The following is an 18,525-nucleotide window of genomic DNA, read 5'->3' on the forward strand; positions in this document are numbered from 1 at the left end:
CTTTATAAAAATCTTACTCACACACATTCCATAATCGATGTGAGATACTGAACTTAGATAATCCATGCAGCTATACGAGAAGTTGGGAAGGAAACTGCACTTGGGTGCATGCAGAGACTACAGTAGACCAGTTGTGAAAGGGATTCAACTATTGAGAAAATGACATGTATTTACTTAAATGAACCTTTCACTGTACAATGAATTGACAAAATAACACACATTTTTCCTTTTTGTCTGAACATTCACCCCATGAGAGAGGAAGAGATCAATTTTGTCTCCCCACACCCTTGATTATAACTCAATATTTTTTTCCTATAATTTTTTCCCAGAAGCAAATCTGTCAACCTCTGCCAATGTCTAGTTTGATTCAATCCAGAATATGTATCACAGATTACTTGTGCAAGGCATGGAATCTCTGCCAGAGATATGATGCAATTGCAAGCTCATTGACAATATCAACCAGTCCCTTTCTTTAATTATGTCAGCAATGCTTTGAAAATCCCAACTTCCTTTAAACTTCAACCAATCAACTAAACATGAAAGTACAACTTTCCCGCAACTTTTTGCCATGTCTGATTCCTATTTACTCCAATTTGAATCAAAGCTCCAGGATCTAAAACCCTAAAGCAAGATTTTTACTCGGCCTGCCAACTTTTTTATGAAGAACCCTTTCTGACAAATGTTCTGGCCAAGCAAAGCTTCCTTCATTTATGGCTTTTAGCCACTATTTGTTTCCCATAACCAACAGTTTAAAATGGGGTTGTTTTATTTGTTGTCATTTTTTACTCACATTTGCTCTTGCCTAGTATTCACCAAAAATCATAATAAATTAGTATTAAATTAGAAAAATTTTATATATCATTCATGAAAAATATTGTCTATTATATATTAAATGGATCGATAAGATATATGTAAAAAATTTTTATTACTGCATTTTGGTTTTTTGATCATCACGGTTCGAATTTTTTTATCACCACGGTTCGATTTTCCCTCTTGTCCAAATATCTATCGATAAAAAAATTGATGAAAAATGTCAATATTTGACATTGTACTTCAAAGTACGACCTTTAATACACTTGGGCGCTGATGAACAAGTGAATGAGGAGGAGGATAAGATGAGCTGGACAGGGCCCATTCTTTGATGGGCCATGCCCAAAGGAGACTGCAAGGTGGAACCCACATCAAGCCATTGATTCATGCCACGTGTCCAACCCGCTTGCTTTTTCAGCTCATCAGATACACTATTCTATCTCCCTTTGAGGGATTAATCCTCTTTCTTTAATCCCCCCTATTGAATGCCATTTAATTAAAACTTGTTTAGGCCTTTTGCTCGCTCATTTGCATGAGAGCTCAAAACGAAAATCTACACTCCAATCCCCAGAAATCCCATCTCTTATTCCATTTTTTCTTAAAATAAAATCAAATTCCCTCCTCTTTATCAGCCGCTAAAAATTTTCCCAGAAAATGAGGTGGGAAAGGCTTCAGTTGCAGCAAACATACCCACAACAAGGAGCTCAACAGCCTCTTAAGAGTAATGGGCCAGGCAAGAGGTGGGGGCATACATGCAATTCCGTTAAAGGAGGGAGGTTTCTTTATGTTTTTGGTGGCTATGGCAGAGATAACTGCCAGACCAACCAAGTTCATGTCTTTGACACTGGTGGGTGTTCACTTTATTTCCTTCATTTTGTTTCTCTCCCCCCCCTTTTTTTTTCTTATTTTTCGTCCGCTGTAATATTTTCAATTTTGAGGTTTGCTTCATTTGTTCTTATTGGTTCTGAGATAAAGTTTTTTTTTTGTATAATCTTTTTTGCTAGACCTTTTGTGTTTGTTATGATGAATAATAACTCTGAAATTGTTCTTTTAGGGTTTCTATGGGTTTATTTTATGGGTCCTTGTTTTGCATTCATTTCATGTTTTTCTGATTTAAAGCTTCTTTCTTTCTCAATTTATTTTTATTTTGGGGGGATGGTTTGATGTGTATAACAACTTGATTGACTAAGGGATTTTATGGGGGTTATAATGGGAATTTTGTACTGTTCTTGTTGCGAGGCATTAATACTTTGTTGGGAGTTTATCATGTAAAATATGTTGAGGTGCTTGTTAAGTTGTTGTTATTTGTTACTTGTATTGATTGGCAGTTTGGCACTAATTTCTTACCTTCCCCCTTCTCATTGTAAACTGGTATGTCTGGAGTATCGATTATCCTATCTTAGAATCTATGTACCACATGGTTCTCTTGATTTCTTTTTTTTTAATCAATGTAACGGAGGGTAGTATCTTCAGTAATGCTACTTTTAATGCTTTTGGTTTGCTACTTAAGATATATTTATTTTCTCTTGCTTGGGTATTCATGGTTTCTGTTCACAACAAATTTTTTCCTTGCTTTTAAATCATTTGAGATTTTCTTTTCTATTATTGAATTTTCCTACGGAGATTTTTCTTCATGAGCATTGTTCACGCTCTGTTGCTTTCTGGCAGCAATGCAGACTTGGAGCCAACCAGTGATAAAAGGCACACCTCCAACTCCGAGGGACAGCCACAGTTGTACTACTGTTGGTGACAATCTGTTTGTGTTTGGTGGCACTGATGGGATGAACCCTCTTAAGGATCTGCATATATTAGATACTTGTGAGTGACACCTTTCTTTACAATTTTTCTAATAATACATCCTCCTCTGCATTTGGCATTGTTGCAAAAGCAATCTGCTTATGTTGCTTTCCACTTAGTATTAGCATGTATGAGGGATGAGATTTGGATTTGCTGTTCATTTTCTGTTTGGCATTGGTAATCTCGATGAATTTGGTTGATTCATCTGCATAACACGTCTCATATGTTTTGCTTGTAGCATCACATACATGGATTTCTCCAACAGTTAGAGGAGAGGGACCAGAGGCACGGGAGGGCCATAGTGCTGCCCTTGTTGGCAAACGTCTCTTCATATTTGGTGGCTGCGGAAAATCTTCAAATAATAACGTTGAAGTGTATTACAATGATATTTTCATATTAAATACAGGTAAGTTTGATGTATATGCAGCTAGCTAAACACTTGATGAGAATTTCGCTTAGTGTCTGATCATGTACGTTATGCTTCTATATGGAAAGCCCAATATTCTCTTCTTTCCTCTTTCATGCTCTCTCTCTGGGGTTGTGTGGGTGGGGAAGGCGAGTCAACTGTTTAAATTGAACTTTCTGTATTTTTTCACCATTCATAGGCCCTGATTTCCATTTTGGTGGCATCTCAGTAAGTCAGCTGTTGATAAAGATAATGAGCTTATCCTTTTCTTCCTTTCCCCGCTCTTGCAACAGAAACATTTGTCTGGAAACAAGCAGCTACATCTGGCACTCCCCCTTCTGCACGTGATAGCCATACCTGCTCATCTTGGAACAACAAAATCGTTGTGGTTGGTGGTGAAGATGGGCATGATTATTATTTGTCTGATGTACACATTCTAGATGCAGGTTTTGCTTATTCTTGATATGCCTATATATTTACATACTCAATACACCTTCTTGCAGGAGTTTAATTTCCAGCGTCACATGACTATCTAAAATAAAGCTTTGATTTAACAGAACTGAGAGATGCTAACTACTTCTTTGCAAATTCTTGTGTTTTATTAGAAACTCTTGTATGGAAGGAGCTCAACACCACAGGCCAGAAATTGCCACCTCGAGCTGGTCATTCTACTGTTGCTTTTGGCAAGAATTTATTTGTTTTTGGGGGATTTACAGATGCTCAAAATCTGTATGATGACCTATACATGCTTGATGTTGGTATGTATAATGCTTCTGTATATAAAATTTTTAGTGGCTTCCAAATTCCATCCAGAAAGTTTTAATAATAGTTGAATGATTAATTTAGAAGACTTGTGCTGTGGGTTAACAGACATGTCACTTAGACACAAACCATAAAGCTAGGAGGTGCTTCATTAAATTAAAATGAGCTGTTGTATCCTTTTGAGGTGCCCAGTATAAAATGTTTTACATTAAGAAGGATATTTATGACTGTTTGAGTTACTTGATTTTTTTTTTTTTGCTGAGGTTTACAAGGTTTGTATTATGGATAATGGATAAATCAAATCCATAACAAACAAATTTTATTTATCTAATAGTTTCTTATCAGATTTTCCATAATCTTATCCTAGTAGTTTCTTATTTAATGGTTGCTTGTATTAGACTTCTACTTTAATCAGAAGTATTATCATTTTATGAATCTTTGTGAGATTGAGATTCTCTCCTTTCTTGAGTCTTGAGGTGTTAAAGAGCTCTCTCCAATGAGCTCCTTCCCTTTTCATCATCCCGTGACGTGATAGTACCAGAGCAAGTTGTCATGGGCATTCCAACAAAATTAGAAGAAAAGTTGAATTCTTTCATGCAAGGATTTGATGCACGTTTGAGGACAATCTCTTTCTCCAGAAAGGGATTGATGATATGGATAATGGATAAATCAAATTCATAACAAACAAATTTTATTTATCTAGTAGTTTTTATAAGATTTTCCATTATCTTATTCTAGCAATTTCTTATCTAATGGTTGCTTGTATTAGACTTCTACTTTAATTAGAAGTATTATCATTGTATGAACTTCCACTATATGAGGGTGTTTCTCTTCATTCAATAAAATGAGTAGATTTATTCCTGAAATTATGAAATTGAGACTCCTTTTTTGCGTCTTGAGGTGTTAAGAGTTCCCTTTAATGAGTTTCTTCCCTATCCAGCATTTTGTGATGCGATCCGTGACCTTGGATCGTAACAGTATGCTGGATAGTTTGTAAACTCGTGGCTAGTTTGAAGCCTGAAAATGCCCATGCTTTGCTCTGCCATTGTTTAACCTAAGTCTTGTGGATTTTAGGAAAGTTTCTAAAGCCGGCCTGGTAATTAAATTTGTTAAACAGAGGATTAAGGGGTGTAAGGTTTAACTGGAGTTAAACCAAGTTATAGCATGTATATTAAAAAAATATTAACAACAATAAAAATACATTATTATTATTATCATTAATTTTATATATTCTATAAATAATGATTAAAAATAAAGCCAATAATATTATAAAATAAAATACTTATAATAAAGTTTTCATAATATCAAATTTACTTCATCAATAAAAAAGTAATCTCTGAGATATTAAAAATTTATAGTATAGTAAACAAAGAGGGTTTTATTTTTTATTAATACTTTAAAGATAATAAAATAAGAGAATTCAATAATTCAAATTAACAAACTAATAAATTAAATTACTGACATCATATTTTGTTCCTTTCATGATTTAACAAATTAAATTTTTTTAAAATAGTTTTCACGAGTTAATAGTTATTAGTTATTTTAAAGTAATACAATTTTGATAGATTTTAAAGTAATAGAATTTTGATGGATTTTATATAATAATTTAATAGATTAGCTTTTGTTGAAAAGAGAGAGCATCTATTATAATGATTATTAGTGTTATTGTTTTCAGTTAACCTTATCAGTAATAGTTGGTTGAATGTCGCCATTCTTCCAATTATATAAACACAGTTTCTGTAAAAAAGAGGGTCATATGCTTACAATTCGCTGACCCACTTCCCAGTTAAACTAGTCTGACTGGTCCAGCTGGTTCTTGCAACAATGGCTTTTAGTTATTAGCTGATTTTGTTTTCTATTTGGTGGTATATCTGTTGGTTCCCCCAACAACCCCATCCCCCCAACTCATCCACATTCCTTTATTGTTGCAGACACTGGTATATGGACAAAGGTGATGACTACAGGAGTTGGACCTTCTGCAAGATTTTCTGTGGCAGGGGACTGTTTAGATCCTCAGATCAGTGGTGTCTTGGTGTTCATAGGTGGTTGCAATAAGAATCTTGAGGCACTGGATGATATGTTTTACTTGCATACAGGTTTAGTGCAGCCTTTTCTATTTTATTTGAAGCTAAAGTTTCTTAACTGCTCTGGGATTTGTTTATGTGATTTCACATATCTGTTTAAAGAGCATATAATTTTGCATTGTTTGGATAACTTGATAAACTTTTTAATTTTAGGACTTACAAGCATACGAGATGAACGGCGGCTAGAAAAATTATCATTAAGAAAGCAATTGAAGCTAAAGTGCCAAGAACAAATTCTTAATTCTCCTGTAAATGATAAAGCTTTGGTTAGAATTGACACAAGTACTGATTTCCACCACACTGTGCCAACTTATGCCCAACCAAGTAAGATACCAATTACTGCATTTTTTAAATTGATTTAGGGTAGTTTTCTATCATAAAATTGAAGCTGGCAATATTTCATATTCAATTTTCTGAACTAGGGATCCCCGAAGGCGGTCTACAACCATTATGCTGATGAAAATTGCTGGAGTCATTGATAGTGTTACATCACTCATGCTCTTAGTCATTTTATTTTATTAAATATATTGCTACTCATCAATCTTCACGTATTTGTTCTTGTGAGATATTTACATGTCCCAAGTGTTAAATTTATGTCTAAAAAACATATCTGTCAAGATTTTAGGTTGGATATTTACCCCACATAGTATTAAATTTAGTCTCTGTTGACCTGTTTGCTGCAGTATTATTTTTTGTTGTTGTCGTCAAGTGCATTTTGTTAATGTTGTTACTTGTTATGTCTGGTGGTGTTACCGTAGTTGTCAAATAGAGTTTGGAATTGAGAATCAAATTTTCATTTTACAAAGAGAAAATCAATCAAATCTTAAGATTCAATAAAAATTAATTAAAAATAATATATGACTATTGTGATAAATATAGAATTATCATTTATCTAAATAGAACTATTCTTTGTAATAGAATAAAATGTATTTGTTGTTATGTTATATAATTTTATGTTATGAATCATGAACTCTGAAATTGTATACAATAGTTATTATTATACATATGCTGATATTCTCATTTATTGATCAAATAGTTAGTAGAAAAAGATAGCAAGTTATAATATTATTAATATAGTTAGCCAAGTAAATTAACTGAAAAAAAAAAAAAGAAAAAAGAAGAGGGAGAGGAAAAACAATGGATGGTGGAAGAAAAATAGCTAAGTTTTTATATATTCTTTTTCATTGCAAAAATGAATGAGATCCTAAATTTTGAAAATACAAGGTCTGAAAGATCTTTTATAAATAATTCGGATGAAGACTCAGAGATTTGTATTGATTTACCTGATTCACTATATTCTTTCGACTTAGTCATAATTTGGGTACATTTGCAATTTACCCTATAGATTTGACACTTATATGTACGCCTTTAATAAAGATGTACAGGTTAGGAATTTCACTCATATTTTCTCTCTGTTGCTGTTGTTTTTCTGCATTTTTGTTTCTTTAATTGCAAAAGGATGTTTGTCTTTAACTGCAGTGAGAAGTAATGATAAAAATCAGACCCATCTTAGGATTTCCAAATTCAATTACGGTCAATGCATAATTACTTAGAATAATAAACTAGTGATGGAAAGAATTACATAACAAAACTAGCAAACATGCATCTTTCTTTTCCATATTTTACTCAGCCATTCTGATGATCAGTCCAGTGAAATGCTTTTCTAGTGGCACCATTAATGATCAAAATTTTTTTTGAAAACCTTCCGATCGCTGGTATAACCAACTCTAATAATCTGTTTTTACCAGCTAAAAACTTAGGCATTGGTATATTACTCTGATGGTTCTGGCACTCGGTGGATGTGGGTCACAAGTTTGGTTTTATCAATATAAACTAAGAGCAGTGATTTTATGGAAAGTCGATTTTGTTTAATTGTAATTATTATCTACCTAACTTATCTAACATAATCAAAGAGATACTTTCCTTTTTTAGATTGCATAATTATGGGTTCTCTTTTGTTTATATTTTTATCCATTTCATTATTTGATATACACAGAAAATTCATTCATAAGTGGTAATCATGGCATGATGTGTATATATATGAAAAAGAATGTGAATTTTTTCCCAAAGAATTAGTGCTTTGTTCACAGGTGTAGAGAATTTGCAAATGAGTCAAGCACAACTTCATCAAGGAAAGAAGATATTTCAAGCCAAAGTTACTGAAAGCTTTCCCCATGGTTATACCATTGAAACCATCATAGATGGGAAGCCTCTACGTGGAATTTTATTTGCCAACAAGCCCATTACCACCCAGATGGTTAATAATAATAATACTCGGTGAGAAATTGGTCATTTTTATTTTCTTTGTTCGACAGTGATGGATTAATGTAAATGAATTTCCTTTGAATTATGTTTTCCTGCAATTTCTGTGCCCATATCAGGAAAAGGGTTGGTGGGCAAATTGGCAGCAGTATGTTGAATGGTGATCACAACAACAAATCAAAAGCTTCTAGAACCCTCAGGCAGGATGCACTAGACCACATGCAACCGGACAATGCTCTCGGTAAGGAGACTGCAACGCATGAACCCAAGACAGAAGAAGCTGTTACTCCTGATTCAAAGAATCTACCATCTTCTGATGTTTCTCAGATATGCAAGGTCTAAACCTCTTCCCTTTTTTCCCTTACCATCAGGTTTCAGAGTATTGCCAAGTTTATTTTGCCAGAAAGTGAGGGTCTTTGATGATAGGAGCTGGAAATTACCAAGTTTTGCATTTATCTTTATTTGTGTTAGAAATTGCATAATATCATAGAAGCTATCGTAGACGAAGTTTCGCATAACTTGCAGTAATTTCTTAATGATCTATGTCAGCTCATGAATAAAAACATGGAAAAACTTTGAGGAATTCACTTTTTTTTTTCTTGCCTAAGGTTTACTGTGCATTGTTTTTTAATGCCAATGCAAGTTGAATTGGAAGGAAAATATTAAAATACAAAAGCCAATCAGTTTCTTTCCTTTTTCATAAAAAAATTGAGGGATGAAGTTAATAAGTGTAAATGAAAAAGGTGATCATAAACATTATGTCACAGTTGCTCTTTCTACTGCATACTATGAGATAATTGCAATCATTTTGACTTTCACACATGCATTGCAACTGTGCTTTGTTTAATACACATCAAGTGATAACTGGTTAATGGCTCCTCTACTGTGCTTTGTTTAATACACATCAAGTGATAACTGGTTAATGGCTCCTCTACTGTTCTACAAGCTTCTATGCTCTTTTTTTTTTTTTTTGAACTATTTTTGATGAACGAAGTCTGTATTTGCTCAACGTTGGATGAATAACTAAGTCTGCATTTTTATTAGTCTAATGTGAATTGTCTGTTAATGACTATCTTTTGAATTTTCTACAGGCCCCTGCAAACCCAGAATCATCTGTAGCTCCTCTGAATTTAAATGATGATATGATAAGTGATGCACCAAATTCAAGTGCTAAATTTCCGGATGTAGATGGGGGCTCTTTCACTTCTTCGCTAAGTCAAGGTATGAGTTGAGGTTCTAACAGTATAAATTCTACATACAATTAGTGGCAAAATCCAACCAAAATTTTTTGTTGGTCTCAACCAAACTTTGATAATTTTTTGGGCTAGGTTAGAACTTACAACAAGTTTAGAAACCATTTATAAATGGGTTTGTTTGGTGTGTTGGGGGTTGGGACTTGTTATGTTCCTTGCCATAATCAAACCATTATAAAAGAGTAATAAAATTGCAATAAGAAACAGGAAGCTTCCTTGGAAGCTTACTTTGAGTAAGGACCAAGTATTCTACGGTGATAATTGGTTCTCGCTCCATGTTGCTTGGAGACTCTGTGGCTATAAACACATGGCAAGCAAAGCTAGCATGTGCAACAGTGCAAGTGAAAGTTGAGATAAAATTCTCTAAGATTGAGTGTGAGAGTTCTAGAGAGAGCACTGATTTGAGTGGGAAAAATTGTTGGGTGTATTAGGCTAAAGGGTTTAAGTGTGTTAGGTTAATGAATGTTTAATTACCCTTTATGGAATAGGCTAGCTGTCGAACCTCTTAAATTTTTTGTTTTGATTATTTTGTCTTTGCAAGTATTCTTTTTTTCACAACAAACTGGTACTAGAACTTTGGGTTTGTAATGTTAAAGATACAAAATCTGACGAGTACAAAGTTCCAGATAGAGTCTGTTGATGGAAAAATAATTTGAATGTGTAGCCTAGTATGGTGACGGATTAGTCCAATGTTTGAATGAGAGGAAATCATCAAAAACAAATGATGAAATGGTGGGAGCTTCAACAAAAGGCTGTAAGTACATTGTTTGTCTCTAGCTCCTGAAGTGAAATACAATATTTGGTGCAGGAATTTTTCGAGGGCTATATGGAAGAAATTACAAGGAATTTATATATAAAAAATCACTCAAATTTATTATAACTGAAGAAAGAGATGTATCAATTAATAAAAGGGACTGCAAATATTGGAGACCATTTATTTTCTTCATTAAATTCATTACTCGGTTCACGAGTTTAGCTATGAAGATATATCGTGAGGATAAAGCTCTCATTTCTCTTTGTTTCAATTAAGAATGAGAGGTGGTACAAAAATTAGAGATCATTTAATGTCTTCAATAAGGTGATTAGTCAGTTTGCCAGTTTAGATTTGAAGATATATGGTGAGGATAAAGCTCTCAGTTCTCTTGTCCTCTCTCGCACCGTCTTATAAGGACCTAATGACAATGATAAAGTAGGGGATGTCACAACAGTGATATTAGAGAATGAAAAATTCAGGCAACCAAGTGATAGCGTTTATGCTGGAAAATTGTGGTGAGTTCTAGTCATGGTAGGAGTACAACGTGCGGAAATGATATTAAAGGAAATAATAAATCGAGTTCAAGAGCACAAGGAATTACAAGGATAAAGAATGCTACTATTTCGATAAGGGAACGTCCAATATTAGTGCAAGAAGATGAAAAGCTATCTTGTAGAATTTAAGAAGAGCCATGACATTGCCAATGTAAATGATACAACTGATGTGAAGAAGAATGTGAAGTTTGCATGGCTCATCAAGGTTATGGTTTTGATAGTTTCAAAGAATGTTTGTTCAATTCAATTTGCTTGAAAGGGGAATGGTTTGATAGTTTCAAAGAATGTGATGGAGCAAGTAGCACATTTGTCAATGGTGGTGAATTGAAATCTGAAGGTGTTGGAAATGTGAAGATAAAATGGCATGATGGGAAAGTCAAGACCTTTTGGCGATGCAAGGTATGTTTCTACATTTGCAAATGTTGACTTATTTGCTAATCCTAATTGATTCTAGAGATTTGATTTGATTTGATTAGGATCCTTAATTATCTCTGTAATTATTATTTGATTATTTGCTTCCTGTTTAGATATGATTCTTTGTGTATAAATAGCCATGTAGACATATTGTACAAATCAAGAGTGAAATACAAGAATACTCAAAATTTTCCCAAAAATCTTCATGGTATCAGAGCCTTTTTCCTGATTTTTTGGGTTCAAATTCAATTTTTCCTCTTTAGGGTTTCAAAACCCTAGATTTACTTTTTTGGTACTAACCCATTTAGGAGCCCTTCACTCTCTCACCGCCGGCACCAGAAGAACTGCCGGACTGCCGCCGGCCGACCGACCTGCTCCGACGCCGGAAAAGCTTGCGCGTGAGGCTCACGCGCCACCTCTTCCCGGCGCGTGACCCGGCGCTTCCTGGCGCGTGACCCACCGTCTGTCACTGCTTCGCCGCTCCGATCACTCCGGCGACAATTCCGACCATCTTCCGGCCTTCCCGTGCTGTTACCCGGTCTTTTTGGTGAATCAATTGGGCTCTCTTGTGTGTACAACCTTGGGTACCTCATATTCTTTCAGGGTTCATAAATCTTTACTATGGCAGAAGGTAAAAGGGTCTCGATTCCTAACTCTGATAATCCTTCCTTGCAAATTAGTCCCATAAAACTTGATGGAACCAACTATCTTGCTTGGTCAAGGTCTTGTTTGTTGTTTATCAAGGCTAGAGGGCTGCAGGGTTATGTCACTGGTAATAAAAAACAACCTGATGAGCGTGATCCAGATTTTCCTCAATGGGACTCAAATAATTGTCTTGTTATGACATGGTTACTGAACTCGATGCAACCTAATATCTCTAAGTCCTATTTGTTAATTGATACTGCTGCAAAAATATGGAAAGCTTTGTCCTTAACTTATTCCAAGATTGGGAATGATGCCCAAATTTATGATATTCGGAATAAGATTCATGGTACTAAGCAAGGAGAAATGACTATCTCCCAATTTTATTCTGAGTTATGTGGCTTATGGCAGGAACTTGATTACTATCAAGACTTTCAGGCAGACTGCACTGGAGATACAGTCAAATTTCAGAGAATGATTGAAAAGGAGCGGGTCTATGATTTTCTTGCAGGGTTGAATAATGAATATGATCCAATTCGAGTCCAAGTGTTGGGAAGAAATCCTTTTCCTTCTCTACAAGAGGCCCACGCTCATGTTCAACAAGAGGAAAGTCGTCGACATGCTATGCTCTATACTGCACCAGTTGAAAAGGCTGGGTTGACTACTAGTTTGAGCACACCACAGCCTCCTACTTCTGAGAAAGATCAATTACACTGTGACTATTGTGGGAAACCGAGGCATACCAAAGAGACTTGTTGGAAGTTACATGGTCGTCCCACTAGAGGTCGTGGAGGAAAACGAGGTACCTCTAGAAATCAAGCTAATTTAGCAGAAACTGTGGAGGAGCCTTTTAAGGAGACAACAACGACTGAGTTTCTTTCCGCTAATGAACTTTAGAGTCTCAAGCGCCTCTTGTCTCATATTGACACCTCTTCATCCTCTGGTGCCACATCTAACTTTGTAAAGTCAGGTAATGCTTCCTCTTTTAATAATGTTCCATGGATTATCGATTCTGGTGCGAATAGACATATGACAGGCTCTTCTAAAGGCTTTCTCAATTATTCTCCTTCTCTAACCAAAGATAGTGTCAGAATTGCTGATGGCTCTTTTACTCCAATATCCGGAACAGGTTCTGTTATTTGCACATCCAACATTAAATTATCATCTGTCCTTCATGTTCCCCACTTTCCTGTCAACCTTTTATCTGTCAGTGCTATCACCAATGCCCTTAACTGTAAACTTGAATTCTTTCCTGATCATTGTGTTATTCAGGATCTTCGCACAGGGAAGAGGATTGGCAATGGTAGGCTGCATGATGGCTTATACATGTTGGAGAGTGATCCGGGTTCTTCGATATCTCAAGCTTGTTTTGGAGAAAATAAGGATGTCAATCGGGAAATAATACAATGGCACCGGCGATTAGGACATCCATCATTTTTTGTCTTAGAAAAACTTTATCCTGATTTGTTTGCTAAAACCCAGTTTGACTCTTTATTTTGTGATGCTTGTGAGTATGCTAAACACACTAGAACATCCTATCCTTTGAGTCATAATAAAAGTCAAATTCCTTTTGCAACTATTCATTCTGATGTTTGGGGGCCTACTCAAACTGTCTCCTTATCTGGTAATCGATGGTTTGTCACCTTTATTGATTGTTGCACTCGAATGACTTGGGTCTATCTGATTAAAGCTAAAAGTGATGTTTTTTCTTGTTTTCAATCTTTTCATAAGATGATTTGTACTCAATTTGATACTAAGGTGAAAATTTTGAGAACTGACAATGGAAGAGAATACATGGATAGTAGCTTTTCTGCCTATTTGGAGAGTAATGGGATAGTACACCAGACTAGTTGTCCTTATACTAGTGCTCAAAATGGCGTTGCTGAGAGAAAAAATAGACATCTATTGGAGGTAGCTCGATCTCTTATGTTCACCATGAATCTACCCAAAGCATATTGGGGAGATGCAGTTCTTGTATCTGCTTACCTTATAAATAGAATGCCTCTCAAGACCCTTGACTTTATGAGTCCTTTGGCAGTTCTACAAGGGAAGAATTCATACGTTGTTCCACCAAAAATATTTGGGTGTGTTTGTTTTGTCCATACTAGAACGGCAGGGAAATTGGACCCCAAGGCCCTTAAATGTGTGTTTGTTGGGTATTCTCCGACACAGAAGGGATATAGGTGTTATCACCCTCCCTCTAGAAAATACTTAGTCAGTATGGATGTTACCTTTCGAGAAACTGAACCCTACTTCAATACCACCCACTCACCTCTTCAGGGGGAGAATAATGAGCAAGAAGAGGTGATCCAAAATTGTGTGATTCCGGATAATATGGTTCAACTAGAGAGTTTGAGTTCTAATCGATAGGGGGAGATGTCCAATCAGGGAGGAAGAATTGGTCGTTTGGACAAGCCAGATTTGAGAAGGTATTCAAGGAGAGACAAGGCAGAAGAGGCCATTATGCAGTCTACTCAGAGTCAAGAATCTTCTTCTGGTGAGTTATCCACAACTCTTGAATGCTTCAATGATTTAGATAAACCGATTGCACAAAGAAAAGGGGTCAGATCTTGTACTAAACATCCTATTTCTAACTTTGTTTCTTATGAATCCTTGTCTCCTTCCTATAGAGCCTTTGCCTTGTCTATTTCCTCTGTGTCTATTCCACAGGATTGGAAGAAAGCTCTTGCAGAACCTAAATGGAAGGAAGCAATGATTGAAGAGATGAAAGCATTGGCTAAAAATGAGACCTGGGAGCTCGTCACTCTTCCACCTGGAAAGAAACTCGTTGGCTGTAAGTGGGTGTTCACAGTGAAACACAAAGCTGATGGTACAATTGAACGATTTAAGGCCAGATTGGTTGCTAAAGGTTTCACCCAAACCTATGGAGTGGATTATCAAGAGACATTTGCCCCAGTTGCAAAAATGAATTCAATCAGAGTTCTGTTATCTTGCGCGGCCAACTTGGACTGGGACTTGCAACAGTTTGATGTGAAGAATGCTTTCCTCCATGGAGATTTAGAGGAAGAAGTATTCATGGAAATTCCTCCTGGGTTCGCTGATGAGAAGACACAAGGAAAGGTGTGCAAGTTAAAAAAGGCTTTGTATGGGCTAAAACAATCTCCCAGAGCTTGGTTTGACAGGTTTAGCAGAGCCATGATGTCCTTCGGTTACCAACAAAGCAATGCTGATCACACTCTGTTTATCAAACATCATAAGGGTAAGATCACCCTTCTTATTGTGTATGTTGATGATATAGTGGTGACAGGTGATGACAAAGAGGAAATGGCTCAACTAAAGAGGTTGTTAGCTCAGGAATTTGAAATCAAAGATCTGGGAAAACTGCAATATTTTCTAGGTATCGAGGTGGCTAGATCAGAAAAAGGAATTTTCATCTCTCAAAGAAAGTACATTCTGGATCTTTTGGGAGAAACTGGTATGATGGGGTGTAAACCAGCAGAATCTCCCATCGAAAGTAATCACAAGCTGAAAGCAGGAACTGGTGAGTCCGTGGATATTGGAAGATATCAGAGATTGGTAGGAAGGTTGATTTATCTCTCACACACTCGACCGGATATAGCCTATGTTGTTAGCTTAGTCAGCCAATTCATGCATGACCCTCGCGAGACTCATATGCAAGCTGTACTTCGCATCTTGAGATACCTAAAGTCTGCGCCAGGGAAAGGGCTTCTTTATTCCAAACATGGTCATCTCCGAATTGAAACTTTTACAGATGCAGATTGGGCAGGATCTCTCGATGACAGGAGATCCACATCTGGCTACTGCACAGTTGTGGGGGGAAACCTTGTCACTTGGAGGAGTAAAAAACAAAGTGTTGTTGCTCGGTCAAGTGCAGAAGCAGAATACAGAGCAATGGCCCAAGGAGTGTGTGAACTCTTATGGTTGCAGAAGTTATTGGAAGAGTTGAGATTGTCCGAGAGAGACAAGATAACCTTGTATTGTGACAATAAAGCTGCTATAAGTATAGCACAAAACCCAGTCCAACATGACCGAACGAAGCACATTGAAATTGATCGGCACTTCATTAAAGAAAAATTAACAGACGGTGTCTTGAGCCTAGTTCATGTGACTTCTACTGAGCAACTTGCGGATGTGTTTACTAAAGGGCTTAACAACAAGATCTATCATAATCTGATTTGCAAGTTGGGCATGTGTGACATCTTTGCACCAACTTGAGGGGGAGTGTTGACTTATTTGCTAATCCTAATTGATTCTAGAGATTTGATTTGATTTGATTAGGATCCTTAATTATCTCTGTAATTATTATTTGATTATTTGCTTCCTGTTTAGATATGATTCTTTGTGTATAAATAGCTATGTAGACATATTGTACAACTCAAGAGTGAAATACAAGAATACTCAAAATTTTCCCAAAAATCTTCAGCAAAGAATTTAATTTCTTTGGGAAACTGGTGATGTAGAATACAAAGAACACTCAAAAGAGAAGAGAAAACAAATCTCACAATTTATATTAATTTTTAATTGCTCTCTACTACAACACTTGATCCTAGCCCTACTAGTATTAGGATTTTAGGAATTGAAATTTCAAAATCAGAAAATAATAGTCCAGTCTAATTTGGAATGTAAAACTAACACTAGCTAGGATAATAGTAAACCTAATATAGCTCTTTAAATATTGGATGGGAGAAATAAGATCAAACAATGAATTTCATCAACAATGAATTTGATACTTTCATTCATGTTCCAAGAACATCTGAACCAATAAGATCAGTCATAACTGTGATTGAAACTCCGCAATTAATTCACTAGGAAGAAAAGAATTGGCTAAAATTTCAATTTCTAGTGTCGTTTGCATAGCTTGGTTTTCTTCTTAATTTTAGGATAGATTTGTCAAGTTTTTCTTGTTCATTCTTACCAGCTTCTTTCACTAGAATGGATTCCGCAAAATTTTCAAACTCAATTTTGTCATCTTAGATTTCGACCTATGAAATTTCAACTTGTGAAGCCTCAACATCCAAAGCTGAAGGCTCAGGATCAAAGCATTGGATTGTTCTGGTTGCTTTTCTTGTTCTTCTTTATGAAATTCTTGCCTTTATCCTGTTGAGTTGTAATTACATTTTTAAGAAAACTTGAGAACACTTCCAGGTGCTTTTAGCCTAAACCAAGTTTATTCACGGTGTTCCTCACCTTATTTTCTTGAAATCGAATATTTGACCTAGCATTCTAAGTCAAACAATTAAAATTTATTTGTTACCGAATAAAAGAGTTTTCCAATGTGCTTGTTGAAACATATATTTGTCCTTCCATGCTTCAAGTTCTATATACTTGGAAAAGTTGTTTGACGGTTTAAAATTCATAAAATAAGCTACTATAATATTTAGCACGACTATAAGAATCCCTCAAGTAATATGGCTCATCTGATTGTGCCTTGTAGTCATTGATTTCAGCTTGTAGAATTTGAATTTCAAATATTAGTTTGTCATAATAGATGTCAAAGCTGGAATCAAGACATTGAAATTAGTTGCGTAGGGGAACAAATTGTTGATGTAGCTCTACTAGATGAGGCGGCAGCTGATGTGGCAAGTGATGTGACTGTTGATGTCGCATTAAGTAGGACTAGATCCGGTGCAGACAAACATAATACAACAGTGTGAGCTGTGAGCTTGGTTTCTGGGCGGATTAGGCTCTACTGTAGCATTAGGCATAATCTATCAAAGGAAACATGTGGATTGGCATGCTCGTGAACCTCTATTGGAGTACAAAATTCAGTTGGGTAGGCCAAATGTGATTTGGGTTGTCCAGGTGGTAATTTCTCGGAGGGTTATGACTTTTACCCAAGACTAGGGCGATATCCCAGTCAGTTAGATGGGTTTATAATGGGAAAGGGAGAAGGCTATCTCCTGTTTTGCATCTTAGTGCATTACGCATAGAAGAATACCACAAGGAACACAGTAGTTTTCAGAGGGTTTAGATTAGGTTTCTCATTGTTAGCATGGTTAAAGTGGTCATTGGTGTGACATCTTTCGATGTGCTTTGTCAAAGATTTTTGTGCGAACTGACGGCTGTTGACAGGTGGCAGGACAACAACTGTGGAAGTAGAGGGTGATCCAGGGAATTCGGTTTCATTTGTGAACACTTGACCAACTCTACAAAACCACCTGGCCTTGTACATTAGTGACTCAAAAAGGTGATTCATAGATGCGGTTGACTGGTGATGCACAGATTCTGCTAACTGGTGTGATCTACGCTTTTTCTTTCTGCACCAACAAATAGTCTCTTCTAGAGTTAAACAAACACTACCTGTTCTAATACTATGATTGACTGTGTTTATTATATTTTTGTTTTATGAAACTTGCTATGCTTTGATTAGTTACTGCTCCAGATCTGACTACTCGCCATGATGACAAGGAAAAGAGATTTTGCTTATCAGAAATCAGTGACTGTAATGGGTAGCTCTTTTCTGTGAACAGAATTTTGTTCTCAAAGTAGCTAGCTCAAGTAGACTTGAAGTAGGTCACCTTTCAGCTTCAGTAAAGTTTATTATTATGTCTTAGGTTATAGTTTCAAAGAAATTGCACGAATTTTTTCCCTTTATTAGTTTATTTATTTTTATTTTGTATTTCTTTCTCTAAAGAGGAAGTGAATTATGGGATACAATTTTTACAGCAGTGATGGAAGTTCTTTTATTCATATTCTTGTTTGTTATGGATTTTGATTTTGTTTTTGTCTATGGGTTTTGATTAACTTAGCAGAGTTTTGCGTGGATGTTATGAGTCCCCATGTGAAATTGCCTATGTACAGAGTT

General features: G+C 35.9%; 1 protein-coding gene across 4 annotated transcripts; it reads left to right on the forward strand.

Annotated features, from left to right (window-relative positions):
* The first annotated feature begins 1,269 nt into the window (after positions 1-1,269).
* On the forward strand, positions 1,270-18,410 carry LOC110617421 (kelch domain-containing protein 3). 4 transcript variants are annotated; one of them, XM_021760175.2, is made up of 11 exons: positions 1,271-1,657; positions 2,487-2,628; positions 2,846-3,013; positions 3,307-3,459; positions 3,619-3,771; positions 5,707-5,871; positions 6,013-6,183; positions 7,950-8,136; positions 8,241-8,457; positions 9,213-9,342; positions 17,793-18,410. In XM_021760175.2, the coding sequence occupies exons 1-11, from the start codon at positions 1,535-1,537 to the stop codon at positions 17,858-17,860; spliced, it is 1,677 nt and encodes a 558-aa protein (XP_021615867.1). In that variant the 5' UTR covers positions 1,271-1,534; the 3' UTR covers positions 17,861-18,410. The 4 variants fall into 4 exon arrangements, with proteins under 4 accessions (XP_021615868.1, XP_021615867.1, XP_021615866.1 ...); XM_021760174.2 differs by having other exon boundaries at positions 1,272-1,657; positions 2,479-2,628; XM_043957825.1 differs by lacking the exon at positions 1,271-1,657 and adding an exon at positions 1,878-2,181 and having other exon boundaries at positions 2,479-2,628.
* Positions 18,411-18,525: the final 115 nt, after the last annotated feature.

This window comes from Manihot esculenta, chromosome 6 (genome assembly GCF_001659605.2).
Source record: "Manihot esculenta cultivar AM560-2 chromosome 6, M.esculenta_v8, whole genome shotgun sequence".
NCBI lineage: Eukaryota > Viridiplantae > Streptophyta > Magnoliopsida > Malpighiales > Euphorbiaceae > Manihot > Manihot esculenta.

What these genes read in the sequence shown, in the direction of transcription:
- LOC110617421 (XM_021760174.2), top strand. Translation starts at nt 1,465, where the DNA reads ATGAGGTGGGAAAGGCTTCAGTTGCAGCAAACATACCCACAACAAGGA. An exon ending in TATGTTTTACTTGCATACAG is followed by an intron (nt 5,872 to 6,012) that starts GTTTAGTGCAGC and finishes TTTTAATTTTAG; the next exon opens with GACTTACAAGCATACGAGAT. An exon ending in ATGTTTCTCAGATATGCAAG is followed by an intron (nt 8,458 to 9,212) that starts GTCTAAACCTCT and finishes AATTTTCTACAG; the next exon opens with GCCCCTGCAAACCCAGAATC.